General features: G+C 41.5%; 1 protein-coding gene across 3 annotated transcripts in view; it reads left to right on the top strand.

Moving 5' to 3' along the window:
• USP54 (ubiquitin specific peptidase 54) overlaps positions 1–21,027 on the top strand; it is a 111,340-nt gene that overhangs the window by 73,390 nt on the left and 16,923 nt on the right. For all 3 annotated transcript variants that reach the window (XM_083148582.1, XM_083148585.1, XM_083148584.1), the window contains exons 4-15: positions 9,580–9,714; positions 11,593–11,706; positions 12,502–12,584; positions 13,054–13,159; positions 13,325–13,471; positions 13,871–14,020; positions 14,247–14,415; positions 14,821–14,991; positions 15,834–15,965; positions 16,072–16,449; positions 18,050–18,284; positions 20,091–20,230. In XM_083148582.1, the coding sequence (XP_083004708.1) occupies positions 9,580–9,714; positions 11,593–11,706; positions 12,502–12,584; positions 13,054–13,159; positions 13,325–13,471; positions 13,871–14,020; positions 14,247–14,415; positions 14,821–14,991; positions 15,834–15,965; positions 16,072–16,449; positions 18,050–18,284; positions 20,091–20,230 (1,960 nt within the window). The remainder of the gene's footprint in view (positions 1–9,579; positions 9,715–11,592; positions 11,707–12,501; positions 12,585–13,053; positions 13,160–13,324; positions 13,472–13,870; positions 14,021–14,246; positions 14,416–14,820; positions 14,992–15,833; positions 15,966–16,071; positions 16,450–18,049; positions 18,285–20,090; positions 20,231–21,027) is intronic.

Below are 21,027 nucleotides of genomic sequence, written 5' to 3' on the forward strand. Positions count from 1 at the left end.
GAGCTGATGTCTAAAGTGGCTTTAAGAACCATTGTTGGAATTGTCAGGTGGCACATAAAAGGAAACCATTGTTGCTTGATAAATGGAATTTATCAGGCCCTGGTAACAATTAAGATTATGTGGCATCAATTACTAATTGTCTTCTCTTGTGAATACAAACCAATGTATATTTAAAAAATCCCATAATTAAAGCAATATGCTAACAATGTGGATAAACTGGATCCTGGAATGTTATACAAGTATGGAGGTTGAGCTTATGAGATTGAAAGGTAATTGTGCTATGACTTGCTAAATGATAACTTTAATTACTGAAGTGCTGTTTTTTTTTTTTAGTCCTATGTGGATTAAAGGGCATACTTATATATGGTTTTCTATAAGGAAGCACCTGAATCCATTTTATATTAGAGAATTATTTGGTGAAACATATGTAAGGCTAAGCAGCACTGATCTTGTAAAAACAGAAGAACCTGGAGTGCCACTAGTTGCACACTCTTGAGCAGCTACATACAGTATACAATATAAAGAGAAGGTCCCCAAACCTTTAAAATACAGTATAAACACAACAAGAAGTTCTTCACATGTATCACACAGCGCTAACAAACGTAAGGGCTATAGAAAGTCCAAAACCATGTCTTATTTTTGTATATCTCGGGATGTTTGTATATAGGAAAAAAGAATATATAGAATTCATATTTACATTTTTTTCTATATACGAACTAAACCAATTGTAAAGCGCAACAGAATATGCTCCGTTATATAAGAAACTGTAAATAATAATAATAATAATAATAATAATAATGTGGAGGAAGGCCTACACTAGAAATCGTGTGTCCAGCAGTCTGGGCGTTATTGTGAATCCCATTCTCCACAGTACTCTGTATAATCCGACATGCCCTTTTATTAGTGTCAGATCAGATGTTTGATATTTAGTGACAGTTTTATCCCCCCTGTATAGAGATAAAGGGGGAAATTGGTACTCTTTACCTAGCACGGCGCCCATCGCGGGCATCGCGGCCATCAAATGCACTAAAAAACGGGTGCGACGCGATGCCCGCGATTTCCCATAGGGAACAATGTCAAAAGTGTGATTGGACGCGATTTTACTGATTAATGCCTCAATGCCCGCAATTTTTCCATAGAAAACAATGTTAAATGGGCCACAGAGCCCAAATAGTCCCCCTGAAGTCTGAAATGGCCCCCACAATTGTTAACGCCACCCCACGATCAACGTGAACCCGAAGCGCGGCGAGCGCAGCGACGGTACGCGTCCTCCGACCTTTTCATACCCCCACTATCCACGTCGGCGTGGAGTTGAGAATAGAATAGTGTGGCGAGCCCGAAGCGTGGCGAGGGGACGCGGATACCTTCACAGGTAAACGCGTCCCTTCGCGGGCTTCACAGGTATCCGCGTCCCCTCGCGGGGCTCGCTGCGCTCGCCACGCTTCGGGCTCAGTGGCTCGCTGCGCTCGCCACACTATTCTATTCTCAACTCCACGCCGACGTGGATAGTGGGGGTATGAAAAGGTCGGAGGACGCGTACCGCCGCCCCTCGCGGGCTTGCTGCGCTCGCCGCGCTTCGGGTTCACGTTGATCGTGGGGTGGCGTTAACAATTGTGGAGGCCATTTCAGACTTCAGGGGGACTATTAGGGCTCTGTGGCCCATTTAACATTGTTTCCTATGGAAAAATCGCGGGCATTGAGGCATTGAACAGTAAAATCGCGTCCAATCACACTTTTAACATTGATCCCTATGGGAAATCGCGGGCATCGCGTCGCACCCGTTTTTTTTAGTGCATGCGATGGCCGCGATTTTTTACCCCCGATGACCGCGATGGACATCGTGGGCGCCGTGCTAGGTAAAGAGTACCGGGAAATTTACTAAGATAAATTCATTTTTAAAAAAATCATATTTTCATAGGAAAATACGATTTTTTTGGCGTATTCATATTTTTGGCATTTACTATGCCAAAATATCTGATTTTTCGTATTGATGGGACATTCGTATTTGTATTTACAAATAGGAATGAATACACCATCGATAGAATACGACAGAAATCACCAATCAAAAGAATGGTGTTTCCTGATTTACTAAGCGGCCGTATTGAAAATACGGCCGCTAATTGGCGTAAAACGGCCGTGAATGGCCGGGCAAATACGGCAGGAAATAACACTTCATTTTCCTGACTTATTTGGCTTAAGCCTGCACGGATCAGTCCGATCCGTGCAGGCTTCAGTGTAAAAAAAAAATTAGAAATTTAAATAAATAAAAAAACGGCATGGGGTCCCCCACAGCCATAACCAGCACCAGGCTGAAAGAGCCAGGGCTGATAATAAAAAAAAATCAGGAAACCCCGCAAATAGGGGTTCGCCAATTTTTAAAACCAGCTCCAGGGCCGGGGCTGGTTACCAAAATACGGGGGACAAAATGACTAAGGGTCCCCCGTATTTTAAGAACCAGCCAGCAGGGTAATGTCACAGCTGGGGGACACTTATTATATAAGGTCCCGCGGCCAAAACATTCATCCTACTGACCAGTCAGCCTGGCCAGGGGCCCTGGGGGAGTGGGGAATAAACACACACTGACACATGAAAAATAAAACTTTAATACATCCAAAGCCCTTTCATACTGATACTTACCTATCTTGAGCCCGTAGGTAGGTCCCTGGGTCCGGGAGTCCAGGGCTCCATGGTCCGGTGCTGCAGTGTCCAGGGCTCCAGGATCCAAAGAAATCCATAGGGATAAATGTGGAAGAAAATCCTACTCGCCAAGATCCTCCGGCGAAGATCACGTCCTCTTCTGTCCGATGTAGTCCAGGTCTTCTTAAAAAAAACAAAAAACACCCTACTATTCCGGCCGGTACCCGCGACGGACTGAGGAGAGACGCTGATGTTTCATCTTCAGCGCCTCTCCTCCGAATTATTCTATTGGCCGCCTAGCGGCCAATCAGGAGACTAGAAAGTCGTCTCCTGATTGGCCGCTAGGCGGCCAATGGAATCATTCGGAGGAGAGATGCTGAAGATGAAACATCAGCGTCTCTCCTCAGTCCGTTGCGGGTACCGGCCGGAATAGTCGGGTGTTTTTTTTTTTTTTTTAAGAAGATCTGGACTACGTCGGACAGAAGAGGACGTGATCTTCGCCGGAGGACCTTGGTGAGTAGTATTTTCTTCCACAGGCACCCCTATGGATTTCTTTGGATCCTTGAGCCCCGGACCCCAGACTCTGCAGCCCTGGAGTACAGAAACCAAGGCCCCGGACTCTGCAGCTCCGGACCCAGGAACCAAGGCCCCGGACCATGGACCATGGAGCCCCGGACCCAGGGACCTACCTACGGGCTCAAGATAGGTAAGTATCAGTATGAAAGGGCTTTGGATGTATTAAAGTTTTATTTTTCATGTGTCAGTGTGTGTTTATTTTACTATTTTTAATACTGTGGAACTACAAGTGCCAGCGGGCCCTTTAATGCACCGCATGCTGGGACTTGTGGTTCTCCAAGTCCCAGCATGCGGGGGAGGCTTGCTGGGACTCCTAATTCCACAGTATTAAACAATAGTTTTATTTTTATTTTTTTTATACAAGTTCATCAGCCCGGTGACCACAGCCCAGGGTCATCGGGGACAGCACCAGGCTTCAGCCTGGTCAGGTAAGCCCTGGAGGGGGACCCATTTATTGGGGGGGGGTCCCTACTCTCCCAGGGCCCCTGACAAGGCTGACTGGTCCGTAGGGTGAATGTTTTGGCCGCGGGACCTTTATATAATAAGTGTCCCCCGGCTGTGACATTACCCTGCTGGCTGGTTGGGCCTGGGGCTGGTTCTTAAGATATGGGGGACCCTTAGTCATTTTGTCCCCCGTATTTTGGGAACCAGCCCCGGCCCTGGGGCTGGTTTTAAAAAAAAATCGGGGAACCCCTATTTGCTGGGTTTCTTGATTATTATTTTTTTTATTACCAGCCTGCTGGTTCGGCTGTGGGGGGGACCCCACGCCGTTTTTATTTATTTTTCTATATTTTTTTTCTATATATGGCCACTAATACGAATCAATACGACATCGGAGGTTTACAAAGCAGTCGTATTTGACTGCTTTGTAAATTAGCCTCCGGAATACGATTTTGCATACGGCTGAAACAGCTGTATGCAGTCGTATTAAGAATACAATATATTGTATTGGTATTCTTAGTAAATTTCCCCCAAAGTCTTAACCAATGAGCTCCTGTCATTTTACAGGCTATGTATTAGAAATGACAGAAGCTTTTGGTTGGTAGTTTATAGCTCTCCACTTTATCTCTCTCCAAGCTTTGGTAAATGTGAGATGCCTCCTAATCCTCCCAAGTCCCGAATGTCCAGTCGGTTAGCTAATCACATCACTCTGGCTCGTTCATAGTAAAGCTAATTATTTCAGATGTCCCTGGAAACCAACCTCTTTCTTAGAGCCTGCAATGCTACCACCAGCATTCCGTTAGCATCCCAGCAGTCAGAATACAGACGCCAGCATCCTGAGTAGCAGGCAGGAGAGTGGTGCTGGAATCCCATGAGGATGCTGATGCCGGAATCCCAACTGCCAATGTCCGATCTTAAATATGTGGGATGGTTTAGGGTTAGAGGGGGATTTGAGTTAGGCTGGGGAGGGGGGGGGGGGGGGGTTAGGTTTAGCAACTTAGAAGGAGGGTTGGCTTTAGACAGTGGGGTAGGAAAGTTAGGGTTAGACTGCATAAGGAGGGGGCTTAGGGGAGGGCAGGGGGAAGGTAAATATACTTACCTGACCCCTGTCAGGGTTTCCTGCATCTGGATGCCGATCGTCTGTACTCTGACTGCTGGCATCCCCACAGCCAGTCATCCATATAATCCTTTACCACCTATAGTATGTATAATGGTACACCTTGACGACTCTCAGTATCTATCCCAAGCACACTCACACCTCTTTGCTCAGCTTTGCTAATTTGCTTTAATTAGATTATATACAGTACTCTCCGGAGTGTGTTGCATTTCATTACTCACATTGCATAGACAAAGACGAAAAAGGTACTTCTGTATTCCCAAATCTACTTTTATTTCTGCTAAACTTGTCCCTTTTTTTTATGTATGTTCTGTTTTCCCAAGTGTCCGACACTGTGGAGCCTTACAAATCAACTAAACCATAATATGATTATGCCCACAGCAGACAATTACTATGCCACCCTGGGTAAACTGTAAACACTCTTCTCTATATATCTTTATTGTAGTAGTTTAGGCATGTGTATATAGTTTTTCCTTGAATGTATTTACAACAACCTTTCATTATATTATATTCAGTCTCTTTAAATGAGTGCAGTGTAAATATTAGTATGAACTGAACAGAACACAATTGTGCAAAAGTGTTTAAGTAAAAGGTAATCCGTTTCACTTGAAAATCTGACTTAAGCCTATTAGCACCTTTTTAACTCCCATTTCCTGAACACCCTACACAGTCACTAAGTTCCCAGGGGTGAATATGAACCACAAGTCTAATGAGAAAGTGTTTTGTATTTTGCCACTTTGCTCTGTGTTAATTAAAACATGGAGACAGACTAATCCGGGCGGCTCTCTTGAAGATCTAAAACAATGGCTGAACTGGAAGAATGTGTGCGGTGTACCCACTCGTTTTCTAAATGGATGTTTCTGGTTTGTGGAGAGAGAAATGCTGTGCCCATTAAAAAGATTAATCCACATGCACAGGCACATTGTATGAAATTATTTATTTTTTTGCTCGGCGATGACTCTTTTTAAAAGCAATTTAAACTTAAAATTGCAAAATGGGACATATAGAATATGCCAATGGGGCATATTCAATTAGCTCCACTAATTACCGTGCCACACAAGGAAAGGCTATGTAATGGTTTTCCGTAATAGTTTTGCTAAAAATGAACACCTCTGATTCTTATCCTCTCATCTCTAATGTTGACATCCCCTCTCACCTCTTTTCATGCTAGTAGAATGCTGGGGGAGCCGCAGCAATAGAACTCTGCAAGCATAATCTGATTCTAGACTTGATGGAGACGTGATTGGGTTCTGGCAGCAAGTTTCTGGACATGATTAATGCCCTTTACTGTAATCAGAGAGTCACTGTCTTGGTCAGTGGATTACAAGGCTGCCTTCTATCTGCTCTCATTCTTGCACTATTATTTATTTATTAACAGTTTCTTCTATAGCGCAGCATATTCCATTGCGCTTTACAAAGGAGACAGTGATACAACAAACAAGAGTATTTACAGAGAGTCAAAAGGTAGGAGGGCCCTGCTCGCAAGCTTACAATCTATAGATCTCTTGTTTGCAAGATTTGCGTCAACCATGACATTCATGGGATAATAATAATTGAGCCCTTGGTTGCCAAAATTTGCGCCGAGACATTCGTGGGATCTCCATGGGTGCTCACTCTTAAATCTGCCCTCTATGTGGATGACGTTCTTTTTGTTATCACTGACTTTGCCAGTTCCCCCTCCTTTTTTGCGACCAGTCAAGAATATTGCTTCCATTCTGGCTACAAAATAGATTCTACCTTTCTCCTGATTTATGGTCAACATTAACGCATGATTCCTCTTTCCAATAGCACTGTTCTGAGGTTAAGTTCCTTTGTATTCATATCACTAAGTTATATCACCAGTTGTTTCGGGACCACTTTCCACGCAATCTTTTGCTTAAGTACAACTTTATGTGGGAGTTCTGTCCTCTCTAGCCTGGTGTATTTCACCATCACTTGTAAGGGGAAGTTGGAAAGAAAGTTTAAGTTTCTTTTGTGCTTCAGTAAGCACCAGAAGTATCAAGCTTTAAAAAGTAATACAAAGGAAGTGATAAACAACCAGCCAATCTGCTCTTTCCTGTCAATTCAAACCCAGCCTGTAACATGGCAGTTAGGAACTGATTGGCTGGTTGTTTATCACTCTCCATTTTATCACTTTTTGAGGCTTGAGACATCTGACCATGAGTGACTGTGGGGCAGATGTATGAAGCAGTGTTAAAGGAGGAGACGTGCGCCAATGAAGAAGTTTCCTATGGCAACAAATCAGCACTAAAGTAACCTTTATAATTTGTGTACTATAAAATAATACATAGCAGCTGATTGGTTGCCTTAGGCAACTTTTCCACTGGCTCACTTCTCTTTCCTTATCACTGCTTCATACATCTGCCCCTGTATTTCAGTTGAAGCCTTCTCTAACCCTGTAATATGTTCTTATGTTTATAAGATGTCATTCTGGTTGGACATTTGTGTATTTTACAGTATATTGCCAACCACACACCCCAGCTAGCTACTAATCACCTGTCTGGTTCCCTAACTACTTACATTTTCTTGCTGTAGCTGTAAAGATAATGAATCTCCTGTGTTGATGGCTTTTTTAAGGTGTGCATAACTGGTGTGGCTGGAAAATCTGGAAACGTAGGTTGCTAAAGGTCTAGAAATTGATGTGTAATCTAGGTATCTTCTCTTAGCGTCTCTAAGGTTCTGTTTTAAAAATAATCTAAATGAAGTTATTGGATAGACATTTGCTTTAGTGAGGCAATTATTTAAATCAAAGGTGATATAGTTGATGCAGATGTAAGAGGGAGTTCAGTCCGTAAAATAAGGGGGTATACATCTGGTCAGACACGGTCATTTGGCACATGGGCATAGTAGATTGAATGCGTAAAATTAAGTTTTGTCACTCTGATGGGAATTTATTTTAAAGCCTTAGCTGACACCAAACATTTTGTTGTAAACAACAAAGCTAGGTGACAGTGTTTGCACATTTGTGACCATTTTATGTAGTACTTTTAATTTACAAACTTTCAAAAGACAAGGAGTTAATAGAACTATGTTAAAGTGTGATTTACATCTTTAGTAGCATAAAGTACAATTTATTTTAATTTACCACAGCTAATAGATTTGGCTAGGGCTATACAATTAGCCCCAATCAACAGCGCTGATCACTTATCAATTATGCTTCAGGTGCCTCAGGCATACAAATTATAATCGTATCGGGTACTTATCCCGGATTCCATGTGTTATGGGACAATTACATAGGAGGCAGGCAGGGGGCTGAGCCACTCATGGGAAATACTTGCCTATATAACTGATGACTCATGGAAGCAGGTGAAAGAAGAGCATTAAGGAGAGATGGCAGGGACCAATGTGAATGAATAAACAGTAAGTTTAACTAAATTTGGTTTATATTTCATCCTTACATTCAGTTATGTGTTGAGGGCCAAGATGGTCAGCCACCATCTATGCATTTGCCTATTAAATTCACCATAAATAATTTGAATTGGTCCTGGGCCACTAATCCGAGCCACCCATGCAAGTGTCCTGAGGCATCCCAGGGATAATCCTCCAAACATCAAATAAAATAAAAATATTAAATCCTACTGACAGAGACCTAGTTTACTTAGACCTATTTTATCTGTCAGTGTCAGAAATAATTGTTGATACTCGCTTCATTGTATTTATTCATATTACCGGTAGTAGAGGAATGAAGTGACCGTTTGTTCTCTTAACAGCAGTACCTTGTACTCTAACAGCGAGGCTCTTCTGTTCCAAAACAAGTACAGAAGATGCAGAATGAGCTATATTTTCTTGACAACCGACCCAAAAAGAGAAAGCCACCCCCCTTATTTTTGGGGTACACCCTCGTCAGAATGGATCACATTCTTTTATTCCTAAAAAAATAAATATATATTGCTGTCTCCTGTCTTTAACAAGAAAGTGGCTATGGTACTTTTCTGGTTTAGGACAAGAACTGAAATATTATAGGGAACGCCTGCTGCCTGTGTCTGATACATTACACTGCTATTTAGGCAGCATCATTGCTTTGGTATGTTATGTTATGTGCGTAGTTAGGAGTATAGGCAAGATAGTTTTTAAGTGAAATAAATGGGGGAAGGACACCTTTTAGTTTATCTGATGAACTGGTATTTATTGTGTAGGCTTTCTGCTGCTATTCTCTTCCTGTCTTGTGATGATCTGTATTTTGCCTGTTTACCCTAGTTTGTGTACCTTTTCCTTAGTTGTGCTTCTTGTTCTAACTGTATTACTGCTTCACGTGTGATAATGCACTATGGCAGGGGTTCCCAAACTTTTTTGAATCGCGGCACCCCTGAGTTTCCAAAGGCACTCTTAGGCAAAAAAACGTTTCTCATTGATAAAATAATAAAGTCCACAATAAACTTATTACATTATTATTAAATAATTTGAATTAATCATGGACCACAAAACAAGGGCACCCCTGCTAGTCCTCCAAGGCACCCCAGGGTGCCACGGCACAGTTTGGGAACCACTGCTCTATGGGATATAAATATAGAAGTTTCTCAATGTCGCCTTTACGCTGTCATTTTCATCTGGTTTAACTTTAAAGTGGTATGGTGGCAGAGAGGGCACAGTGGTGAGGGGCTTCTGCCTCACATCGCTGGTGCCATATTTTCAATTATGACCACTCTCCTATATGTGTGCAGGTTTAAAGGACAATCATTTTTTGCATGCATTCCCATTTCCTCTAATATCCCCCCCAAACATGCTTGTATGGTATAATGCTTTCATTAATGCAGTCTGTTCCTATATTAGATGTCATCGATTTTAAAACGTTATCTGTTTTTGTATAGGGGATTTTCAATCAGTTTCAATGTAGCAGTGAGAAAGTTCTACCATCGGATGCCCTCCGCAGCGCCCTTGCCAAGACGTTTCAAGATGAACAGCGTTTCCAGCTAGGCATCATGGACGATGCAGCAGAATGTTTTGTAAGTAGGCGCAAAATGTTATCCTTATTACAGTACATAATATTATTACATCCTTCTTACTAGATGAACAGTGGTCTCTCCAATCACAGCATTGATCTCTGCACTTTATATATGGTGAATATACATAGTGGGCAAGATGATGTAAAAGCATAGGACACCTTATTGGATGTGATCTGCATCCTTCCAGTATAGAGCCAGTATTCCGCAGACATCCCCGCTAGTTCTTCTGCACAGTGCAGATTTGTAACGGCAGAAGTCACAGGGTGGTTTTCACAGCCGACATTTTGCGGATTTCTCCCCTCTTATTTAACTCCCATTAAATAGCTCTGTCGGGCACTGAATACTTCCCAAAAAAAATAATTAAACACACCCCCCTTCCAGCAAGTACAAATTTGGAGTTAGAATTTTCTGGTCCCATTAGTGTTCTGCAAGTATACATCTTCTGTAAATGTAACATTGCTCAGTCTATACAGTGCACAGCCTTCACATTAAACTGTACATTCTCTTTTCCTGAGGGACTTATTGTAGGTCAGATGCTCCCTTTGGTCAGTCTGCTTAGAACTCATAGCTGACATCATCTTATACATTTCTGGGAGTCTTTCAAAGCCTTTCCCTGGTCATACTTGCGATGCGAGCAAACTGGAGGAATGGCAGGGTGTGTTTGGCAATAGCTGGACATTTGTGGTCACGTTTTTGAAGTGTACTTTCTACCGACACAGAATATATTTAATGGGGAGATCTGTAAATGATGATCTATTTTTCCCTTTTCTTGTCAGATGTGGCAGTGTTCTTGCTCTAGTGCCCCTTAGAATGGCTTATGACATTGGGACTCTTACTTAGAGGCCTGTCCTATAGTATTGGGACATTATTGTTATGACAGACTGCTGGCGTTTCTGTTTCTCCCAGTGTATAATTGGTGTGAGTCTACATAAGTTCCATACACTGCTGCCTGTTAGTCTGATTTTGCTTTAGGAGCATTACTCTCTCAGGGAAGCTGATTCTTGTAAGTGGCTGGTGTACGTGGGGAGGCATTGGCACAGGCTGCAATTAAGATTAAGGAAAACTGTCCGTTCACATTGAATACAAAACCTTATAAAGGTGGGTTGCACTATTATTCCACTTTAGAAACCGAAACATTCCTTTACCGCCTCTTCAGGACCTGTCATTTGTTTGGTTGCTAGGATTTATCCTCCGTATTGCAGTGTTCTCTTCTCTTTTCTTCCTATCTTTGCCGTCTTTCATCTCTGTCGCTCCCTTTATGCCTGTCTTTACGATTTCTATATCTCTTTAATCTCTGTGCCCCCCACCCTTTCTGTCTCCTCAACTGTCTCACTGTTATCGTACCCCTCATTTATCCATCTCTCGAATACAGAGTTAGGGGGAACTTAAGTTTTTTATTTTTCCTATGTGGCCTCAGCATGATGGCGCCTTTATTTGACCAGATGTACTAAGCCTTCAAATGGAGAGTGATAAAGTACCAGTCAATCCGCTCCTAACTGCCGTGTCACATTCTATGAAATATTGATGGTTGGTTGTTACTTTTAGCTCCATCCACTTTATCTCTCTCCAAGGCTAATTACATCTGGAACATTATGTTTAAAAATGCAGTCCAAGTCCCCTCATTGTTTCTTCTTCAGTATTTGTGTATATTGTATGTTTAAGATGAGGCTCTACATTTAAGTAATAACACCCCTACCATCTAGTGCCCCTAGGTGGCTTTTAATTACTAATGGTTCCTATGTTGTTGACTAATTGTTGTTCTAATATCAGAACTGTTTCAGCAGTGTCATTTGTACGATCACAGAGATAAATTGACTAAAGCTTTACTGCCTAGTCATTTCCCTACAACACTTTTATCTCCGTTCATTTCACATACAGGAAAATCTTTTAATCCGCCTCCACATTCACATCGCAGATGAGTCCAAAGAAGATATCTGCACTGCCCAGCACTGTATTTCTCATCAGAAGTTTGCAATGACCTTGTTTGAACAGGTATGTCTCATTTTTTGATGTGCATCCACTAATGGGGAAGAGAGGTGGTTTACCGTGCCTCATAGATGTAAGGAGATACACTATGGATTTTTTATTAATATTCCATTTTTACTAATAGGCCTGTAAAGCTGAATGTATTAGACCTGTGAGCACATCAGATCTGTTACCGTAATGTTGTGTGTATTTCCAATGTACTGACAACAGATCAGTTTGCTTCGTTTATTTGGTGTTATCAGAAGATATGTCTACTTGGTGTCTATTTACTAAGCCTTGGAGAGAGACAGAGAGATAAAGTACCAGCCAATCAGCTGATAGCTGCCATGTTCCAGGCTTTGTTTGAATAATGAAAGTCAGCAGCTGATTGGTTAGTACTTGTGACTCTCTACAAGGCTTAGTAATAGACCCTTTTATCTTTTGTTATAGCTAGTTTATGGTCTACAAAACCTATGGGTCCTTATTCAGATCTGATCACAGTAATAATTTGTTCTCAAAATGGGCAAAACCATGTGCACTGCAGGTGGGGCAGATGTAACATGTGCAGAGAAAGTTAGCATTGTGTGAGTTATTTTGTATCTCTACAGGGTAAAAACTGGCTGCTCTATTGTTACACTGCAATTTAGATTTCAGTTTCAACACACCTCACCCAAATTTAATGTTACATCTGCCCCACCTGCAGTGCACATAATTTTGACCATTTTGAGAACAAATTTGTACTGCGATCAGATCTGAATAAGGGCCATGGTCTTGTATATAAACTGCCTTCATAATGCAATATTGTTTTATCTTCTATGACAGTGTGTTTGTACCAGCTGTGGGGCCACATCAGACCCTCTGCCTTTTATTCAGATGGTGCATTATATCTCAACTACTGCCCTCTGGTAAGCTGGTAAACCTATTATAAATTTGACATAGTGTGAAATGCAGTATTTTGGGTACCCATGGTACATTAGTCCATCCATGTGATGTTAGTTTGGCTTCCAGTTTATAGACCTACCATGCATATTGTGCATTAATGGATTGCGCTCCCATTCTTCTCCATTCCAAACCATGGTGTTGTTGATGCCCATCCTAAATTGATTCTCTGTTCATGCCTTTGATTAATTAAGCAGACTTTTAGAGCTTTTGGGGCAGCTATTTAATGTTTTCTAGTCTACCTACAGGATTTTCCATCCTGCACTGCTGAGCTTGGAACAAGTGTATTGAAGCTGATAAAGCTGCCATTGTGATTGAAATAAAATACATACTGTATGGCTATCATGAGCTGAATTTGCCTAGAACCAGTATTGCAGTCATTGACATTTCATAGCTTTAATTGCGGTTTTATTTCCTTCTTGTTAAAAACTCTAGCAACCAGGCAATATGTATGTTGGAAAGACGAGAAAAACCGACCCCTGATATGTTTGGGGAATTGCTGCAAAAAGCTAGTACGATGGGAGACCTGAGAAACTGTCCAGTAAGTAGACTGAATAGTATTTACATTTCTTTAGTCGGACATAAAGAAGATACATATTGTTACATTCCAATGGATGAATGAACAGTGGATTGGTGTAGTGTATTTGTTTTATTTAGTGGTGTTTTAGGTACCATACTCAATGTAACCACAACATTGAATTTACAGAGCAATTGCGGAGAGAAAATTAGAATCCGCCGAGTGCTAATGAATGCACCCCAGATCATCACCATAGGCCTGGTATGGGACTCTGATCATTCTGACCTGGCTGAGGATGTCATACACAGTCTTGGAACCTGCTTGAAGCTTGGCGATGTGAGTATATCTCTGCACTGCACTCTTGAATTGGCAGGCTTAGTAACCATAGGGCCTGATCTAGCTTCATTCCTGCAGCTTATCCTCAACCACAACAGATTCTAACAACCCTACATTTATAGATCTCCATCCATAAGTATTAAAAACCTTCCATTTATTTATACTTTATAGATTGCCATACGTTTCAGAACTATATATAGAGCACGGGGCCATAGATTACATGCTGTTATACGGGTCACGGAAAATGGATGTGCTTTTTATTTTATCGGTTTCAAAGTGGACATACAGTTGTTATGCAGGACTTTTGTGTTTGTACTTTTAAATGTATAGATCCGATATATACAAACAGGTTAATTCATTATCTACAGTAGTTTTGTCAACAAGATTCTTTCTCTTCAGTTATTTTACAGGGTGACAGATGACCGAGCAAAGCACTCTGAACTGTATCTGGTGGGAATGATCTGTTACTATGGCAAGCATTACTCCACATTCTTCTTTCAAACCAAAATACGCAAGTGGATGTATTTTGATGATGCCCATGTTAAAGAGGTAAAAAAGCTGAAACTCTAGAAGAACCGAATATACTTATTTCATTCCGTGCATTTTCTAGTTGTTTTATTCTAAATTATTATTATTTTAAAATTATTATTTATTTCTGTATGCATTCATTTTAAAAGTTCTCCAACTCCCAAATTTGCTTTATGATTTGGCTAAACCCTACTGTTGGGTTGCACCAACCTAGATTATGTTGACATTTTTTGTGTCTTTTCTTCAGATCGGTCCGAAATGGAAAGACGTAGTAACAAAGTGTATTAAGGGCCACTATCAGCCACTGCTGCTCCTGTATGCTGATCCCAGGGGTACCCCAGTGTCTGTACCGGATGTCCTGTCTCAGATGGACATACGACAGTACAGTAGAACTTGCTATGATAGTGAGGACTCTGGTAAGGAGACCAGTCTCTGCACTGTTCCAAATGACTGTTTTGTCTTCGCTACCTGAGTCTGTTCAGTTGCCAGTATAGATTTCATACAGTATTTCACCTGTAAATTATTAATGCTAAGCTGATTTTCATGATATTACTGACATTTTCCTATTTGCCAAACATGCGATAGCAATTGTTTTCCACTAACTTACGGTTTCCAACTTAAAACTTAAACATACATTTTGATGGCCACATATTCTCTATTTAGAAGTGGAAAATGTAACCTTGTGTATGTGAATGTTAAATACTATAATCGATTAGTGGTTTACGTTATTTCATTTCATTCATGAAGGCTGACTTTTTCCAGAGCAAACTGTACATTGTTTCTCACAGTTGTTGTAATTGAAACCATACGTTGTCCACCAGGCAGGGAGCCGTCCATCTCCAGCGACACCAGGACTGACTCCTCAACAGACAGCTATCACTACAAACATTCACATCATGAATCTGTGGTCAGTCACTTCTCCTCTGACTCACAAGGCACTGTCATTTACAACCTGGAAAATGATGCCGCATCACAGAGCAGTAGAGATACAGGTACTGGAGTTTAAACTAAAATCCTGCTGATATGAATGGAGGTTGCTGCCCCCCTAACACTGCAGTATCCTGCTGCGGCTCTATCAAAAGGGGCGAGATGTACGAAGTCTGGAAAAGTGATAAACCTCTAACTGTCATTTTCCAGGTACAGTCTGTAGCTTGAGCTGATTGGCTGGTGGTTTATCACTCTCCATTTTATCACTATTCAAGCTTAGTACATCTGGCCCAAGACCTGTTTTGCACCTGCGCAGACCCATAGGGTTTATGTACAAAACTGAGGGGGTTATTCAGGTTGACTTGCACAGCACATTTGGTTTGCCAATGGCAGATGTAACACGTGCAGAGAGAATTAGATTTAGGTGAGTTATTTTGTTTCTGTGCAGGGTAAATACTGGCTGCATTAGATTTCTGTTGTACACACCTGACCCAAATGTAACTCTGCACATGTTACATCAGCCCCACCTGCAGTGCACATGGTTTTGTCCATTAGCAAACCAAATGTGCTGCGTGAGCCAACCGGAATCGCCCCTTGAATCCGGTTCCTAGAACCCTATTTGCAAACTATGGTGATGATCCTCCTTTTACCCTTGGATTGATTTTCTTTATACATAATAAAAAAATGCAGTAAGAAACAATATATTGCAATGCAGATTATCAAATGAACAGCTTCTCGTGTTAGAAATTGCAATATGTGATAATGATTCCTTCTATCAGTGTGGAGAAAGCAGAAGTGTTACTACTTCAAGCTTTCAAGGTCTCCATGATGTCTGTAATGAGCTATTCTGTTGCTCCTAAGGCATCGGTCTTATGCATTCTCTTCTGGTCTACTATCTTATGTATAGGACACCTGACAGACAGCGAGTGCAGTCAGCGACACTTTTCCAGGAAGGGACCCTTAACGGACCGGAAGCGAAGTTCCAGTCGTCCTAGGAGAAAAGGAGATGAATCCCAATCTTCAGGTTATCATAGTGAAGGTCTGACCTGCCGTGTTTTTATTTCCCCTACCAGAAATCCCTTTATGTTTTTCCTTTCCCATTTCATCATGTTAGTTTCTGTATAACTTGTTGTTTATTGTAATAGGGGAAACCTTAAAGGAGAAGCAGGCCCCGAGAGCAGGTCTGAAGCTTTCCAGCAGCTCCAGCAGATTGAGAGACTTCAAAGCAACTGTAAGCAATATGATTCACAGCAGACCATCGCAGGCATCACAAACCACGCAAAGTTTACATCACGTTGGAAGTGCCATAGAGCAAGCAGAGATCAAACCACCTTCTAGCTTAGCTGTACGACCAAGGGACTGGGAGATGGAAAATGGAAACGAGGCAAGATCTGGCTTATCCAATAGGTATCGGCCTACTTGGCGCCCAACACGAGAGCCATTAAATGTTGATAGCATCTTCAGAACAGAAAAGCGGAAAAACACAGGATATAGTCCACTTAGTCCTTTCTCAGAAGACTCTAGTAAGGATTTATTTTATATTACCGCATAAGATTGTCTACATTAGGTGGTCATAAGATATTGTACTGCTGCTCTGTGTCTTAAGGTGCCCATACCCGGTGCGATTAGCACCCGTGCATTTTCTACTAAAGCACATCGGATCGCACGTGTGCGATTTGCATGCGATCCGAAGGCAGTACAAAAAGTATGTGCAGCACATGCTTTTTGTACTGTGGAATGCGATGCCCGCGGGAGCGGGCATCACATCGAATTGCACGGTGCTATCGCACCATGTATGGGCGACTTTAGAGTGACAGGTGGGAAGGTGCTTTTCTTACTGTAGTGGAACATACACTAGTCGTGCGTCTTGAAATTTTAATACTTGTAGGAACTGGATAAATATTGCACATAAAATAGACACAACTTTTTTTCATCACCATTCCGATCTCCCATCATAGAGACCTTCTCACACTGGTAATTGTACTTGTTACATTACACAAAAGCAAAATCAAGTTGTTTGGTTTTGTTCCTAGCCCTATGAATGTATCAGAATGTTGTATAAAATCCACATATTTTGCATTCATGTAATCTGCCAGTGTGTGTGTGTGTGTGTGTGTGGGGGGGGGGGGGGAAGAGTTACAAATGAGAAGTAGAGTTAGATTTGGGTGAGTTGTTTTGTTTCTGAACTACATTGGTGAACTACATTGGTAGTTATACCTACCGCAAAAAGTTTCTACCTTTATGGAAAGTGTACAAATCTCTTTTATCTGACTGGTCCTTCCTTCCACATTACCATCTTTGGCGGCACAAATAGGAACGGATCCAAGTATATTCCATTTAATAGTGGCCACAAGGGCAGTGTACTTGTTTTAATACATTTTTTTTACCTGTCTGTCATTGTATGTGTACCATTTAAATGTTATTTTTATTCTAAAACTCCTCATTTGTTCTAGCGCTACTTTATCTCTCTCCTTCTAGTTCGTGTAATTGGGATCTACTCACTCCCATTAGTAGCTGCTTGACATAGCATCCCTTGCCAGCGCCCATTCAGCTACCCAAGTAGCCTCTTCCCCACCCCACCCCCCCTGTTTGTTTCTGTGCAGGGTAAATACTGGCTGCTTTATTTTAACACTGCAATTTAGATTTCAGTTTAAACACAAACCCATCCAAATCTCACCCTCTCTACACATGTTACATTTGCCCCACCTGCAGTGCACATGGTTTTGTCCATTCAAGAAACAATGTGATTAGCGATCAAGTCTGAATTAGACCCTTAGTCTGGTTAAAAATAACAAAGCTATAAAGTATTACAGTGATGCTTGCTGGCCTACATAACTATTTTATCTACATATAAGGTGCCTGCCCTACAGCTCTCTGAATCCTAAACTGTTTAATATTTGTCTGTCTTAAGCTATATAAATATATATGCCTTAATACATGATGTTCTGTAAAGGAGCCTGAGATCCGCAGATTGGATTAACTCATACGGCACCACAAGGACATGTACCAAGATGCTGAAAAGTTTCCTGCAAAGATGAAGGGCTAATTCTTGGTTTATGATATTGAATAAAATAGTTTCCTGGTGGTTTAAGTTTCTTTTCCTTGTCTTTCGTCATGTAATAGCGAAGGAACTGCCAGTCAGTGAGCTGCGGGAAAACCCTGTCCCTGATACAAAGGAGAAGCATCCGTGTGTAAAATACAGGAGCTGGGGTGTTGGGCGAGGTGCTCCTCACATGGTGGATCACCAGCAGCCTCAGCTTATTCAGAGGATGGAGTCTGGCTATGAAAGTAGTGAACGGAACAGCAACAGCCCGATCAGCATGGACTTACCTTTATCAGAGAATTGTAGTGCTTTTCGGTAATTACAATGGCTTTAACTCGCTGGATGTAAATATTTGTATTAGTATGTCTGAATTATTATTTATTTTTAAGTGATGGAGAAAAAAATTAGGTACTTGTGAGTTATCCGGGCGTCCGATTTTTTGATTGTATGCCTTAAGTTAAGGCATACAATCAGATGCGATGCGATGCGATATCGCATCGCATCGCATCGCATGCGACCATCGGATGCGATGACCCGATTTTTCCATAGGAATCAATGTTAAAATGATTCCTATGGAAAAAGGGGTCCTTTTCATACCCCTACTATCCAAGTGGGCATGGAGTTGGATATAAACCTGTGGCGAGCGTAGCGAGCCACCGAGCCCGAAGCGTGGCGAGCGGACGGTATTCTGTGTCCCCTCGCGGGGCTCGCTACGCTCGCCACGCTTCGGGCTCGGTGGCTCGCTACGCTCGCCACAGGTTTATATCCAACTCCATGCCCACTTGGATAGTAGGGGTATGAAAAGGACCCTTTTTCCCATTGAATTCCATGTTAAAATGGACTCAGTCCATTTTAACATTGATTCCTATGGAAAAATCGGGTCATCGCATCGCATCCGATGGTCGCATACGATGCGATGCGATGTCCCGATCCGACCCGATTTAAAAATCGGACGCCCGGATAACTCACAAGTACCAAAAATTATAATTTTAAAAGTACACTGTTTCCTCTGATAAGTAGGAAATGTTGGGCTGGATGCAATGCAGTAATCTGGCGGCCATGCAAGATGCCTGTTGAACTCTGGGCCTTTTTTTTTTTTTAAAGGGCCAGTCATTTACAGTGTAAAGGTGGCCATACACACGCAGATTTATCTGCAGATCTGTCTGGTTGGAACAAAAACATGATTATGGATGAGAGCAAATGACAGTTGACCATTTGCTTGGAAATGCTGGAAAACTGACAAACTGTCACTCATCCATAAATCCATAATGATGTTTTTGTTCCAACCAGCCAGATCTGAAGATAAATCTTACTAGTGTATGGGCACCTTAAAACAATGCCTTGTAAATGACTGCCCCTTTTAAAAACATCAGAGTTTGGCTGGCATCCAGCATGGTTGCCAGACTTTGGCCATTATTTTAAAAATTAACAAATGGTAATTTACTAAAAGGTTGTGGCGCCCAATAAGATTGTGTGTGTGTGTGTGTGTGTGTGTGTGTGTGTGTGTGTGTGTATATATATATATATATATATATATATATATATATATAACAGGATAGCGCTTGATATATATATATCCCTGTACTTTTTCACATATTTTAAAAATGTCTCCGCTTGCGACCTATAGAGGAGAGTCCTATATGTTTTCTTAAAAGCTGGTGTACATTCAGCTTGAGTGTGCGATTCTACTGATCTCAAGCAGCTCAGCACCACTGCTCAACCCTTTTCCAACACCTATCAGTGAGCTGTAATAGTCTGCCCAGATTCTGTTACTCCTGGCCCCATGAATAAGACAGCCACTGCAGTCTGTATGTGTTTGTTGTCATTAATGGTCTGCAGCATTCTTAGGACAGGATCTATGTGTTCGCCTGGCTACAGGTCAGCTGTATGTACCAGATAAATCACACACAAATGTTGTAGCCTAACCAGACTGTTCATTTCATTTATGTGGTTAGCCTTGATGCACCTTTTCCCAAATTATTAGATCATATAGCAATTTACACATTGTACACAAATCTCATGCAATGATGGAAATCTATTTCCTTTTTACTCATGTTATATGTTTTACTAAAATGTTATAATCCGCTACATAATTAGATTTTTCCTTTTTCTGTTTTAAAGGGAATATCACTCAAGGAAAAGTCCTGGTACAGCTCCAGCTCCTACCTGGCGAAACATCCCAAAGTCTCAGAGCAGCAGTGCATTAGATATGGCAGACTCTGCCTCAAGCGTCTGGGTTAAGGTCCATCCCACGCATGTTGGTAAGGCTGTGACACAAATGCACATATCCTGTGGGTTCTTGATCGTATCCAACGGTCAGCACTAATTTACTGCATGGCAATATCAGGCTATTCAATTATAGCCAGTTTTTATTGTGAGGTAAATGACACATATTTGGACAATAAGTTCCTGGACCCATGTGTTAATCGTGCAAAAATCTTTCTCCAGTGCCTGCGGCATCTGAAACCTAATCCCCCATAACTGCGGCATATCAGAGCTAATTGAATAGCCCTGGTTGAATCCATTAGCTTGCAGTAAATTATGGCAGCTAATTGAATATGCGCCAGTGAGGAAAGTATTTCAGTTTTGCTGTTTTAGGTGATCAGGGCCTTTATATTAGAAATGGCAATTGCTCGGAAAGGAACGTGATTCCTATATAAGGTAAACATTACAGGTCATTATGCATAATAAATATATTTGCTTGCCAATTTTTACACCTATTTTGACAAATTCACTTGGCACACAAATGGTTCATTATTTATTTGTTTACCGTTTCTTATATAGTGCAGCAAATTCCGTTATGTTTTACAAATGTTGACAACACTGAAAGAACAAACTAGGTAAAACAGACAGACATAGAGGTTGGAGGTCCCTGCTGCAAGCTTACAATCTATAGGACAGTGGTCAGGGAACTCGGTCCTCATTACCCCACACAGTGCATGTTTTGCTGGTAACCCAGCAGGTGCACAGGTGTACTAATTACTCACAGACACATTTTATAAGGTCCGCAGGTGGAGTTAATTATTTCACTTGTGATTCTGTGAGGAGACCTGCAAAA

This window comes from Crinia signifera, chromosome 6 (genome assembly GCF_055691185.1).
Source record: "Crinia signifera chromosome 6, ASM5569118v1, whole genome shotgun sequence".
Classification (NCBI taxonomy): Eukaryota; Metazoa; Chordata; class Amphibia; order Anura; family Myobatrachidae; genus Crinia; species Crinia signifera.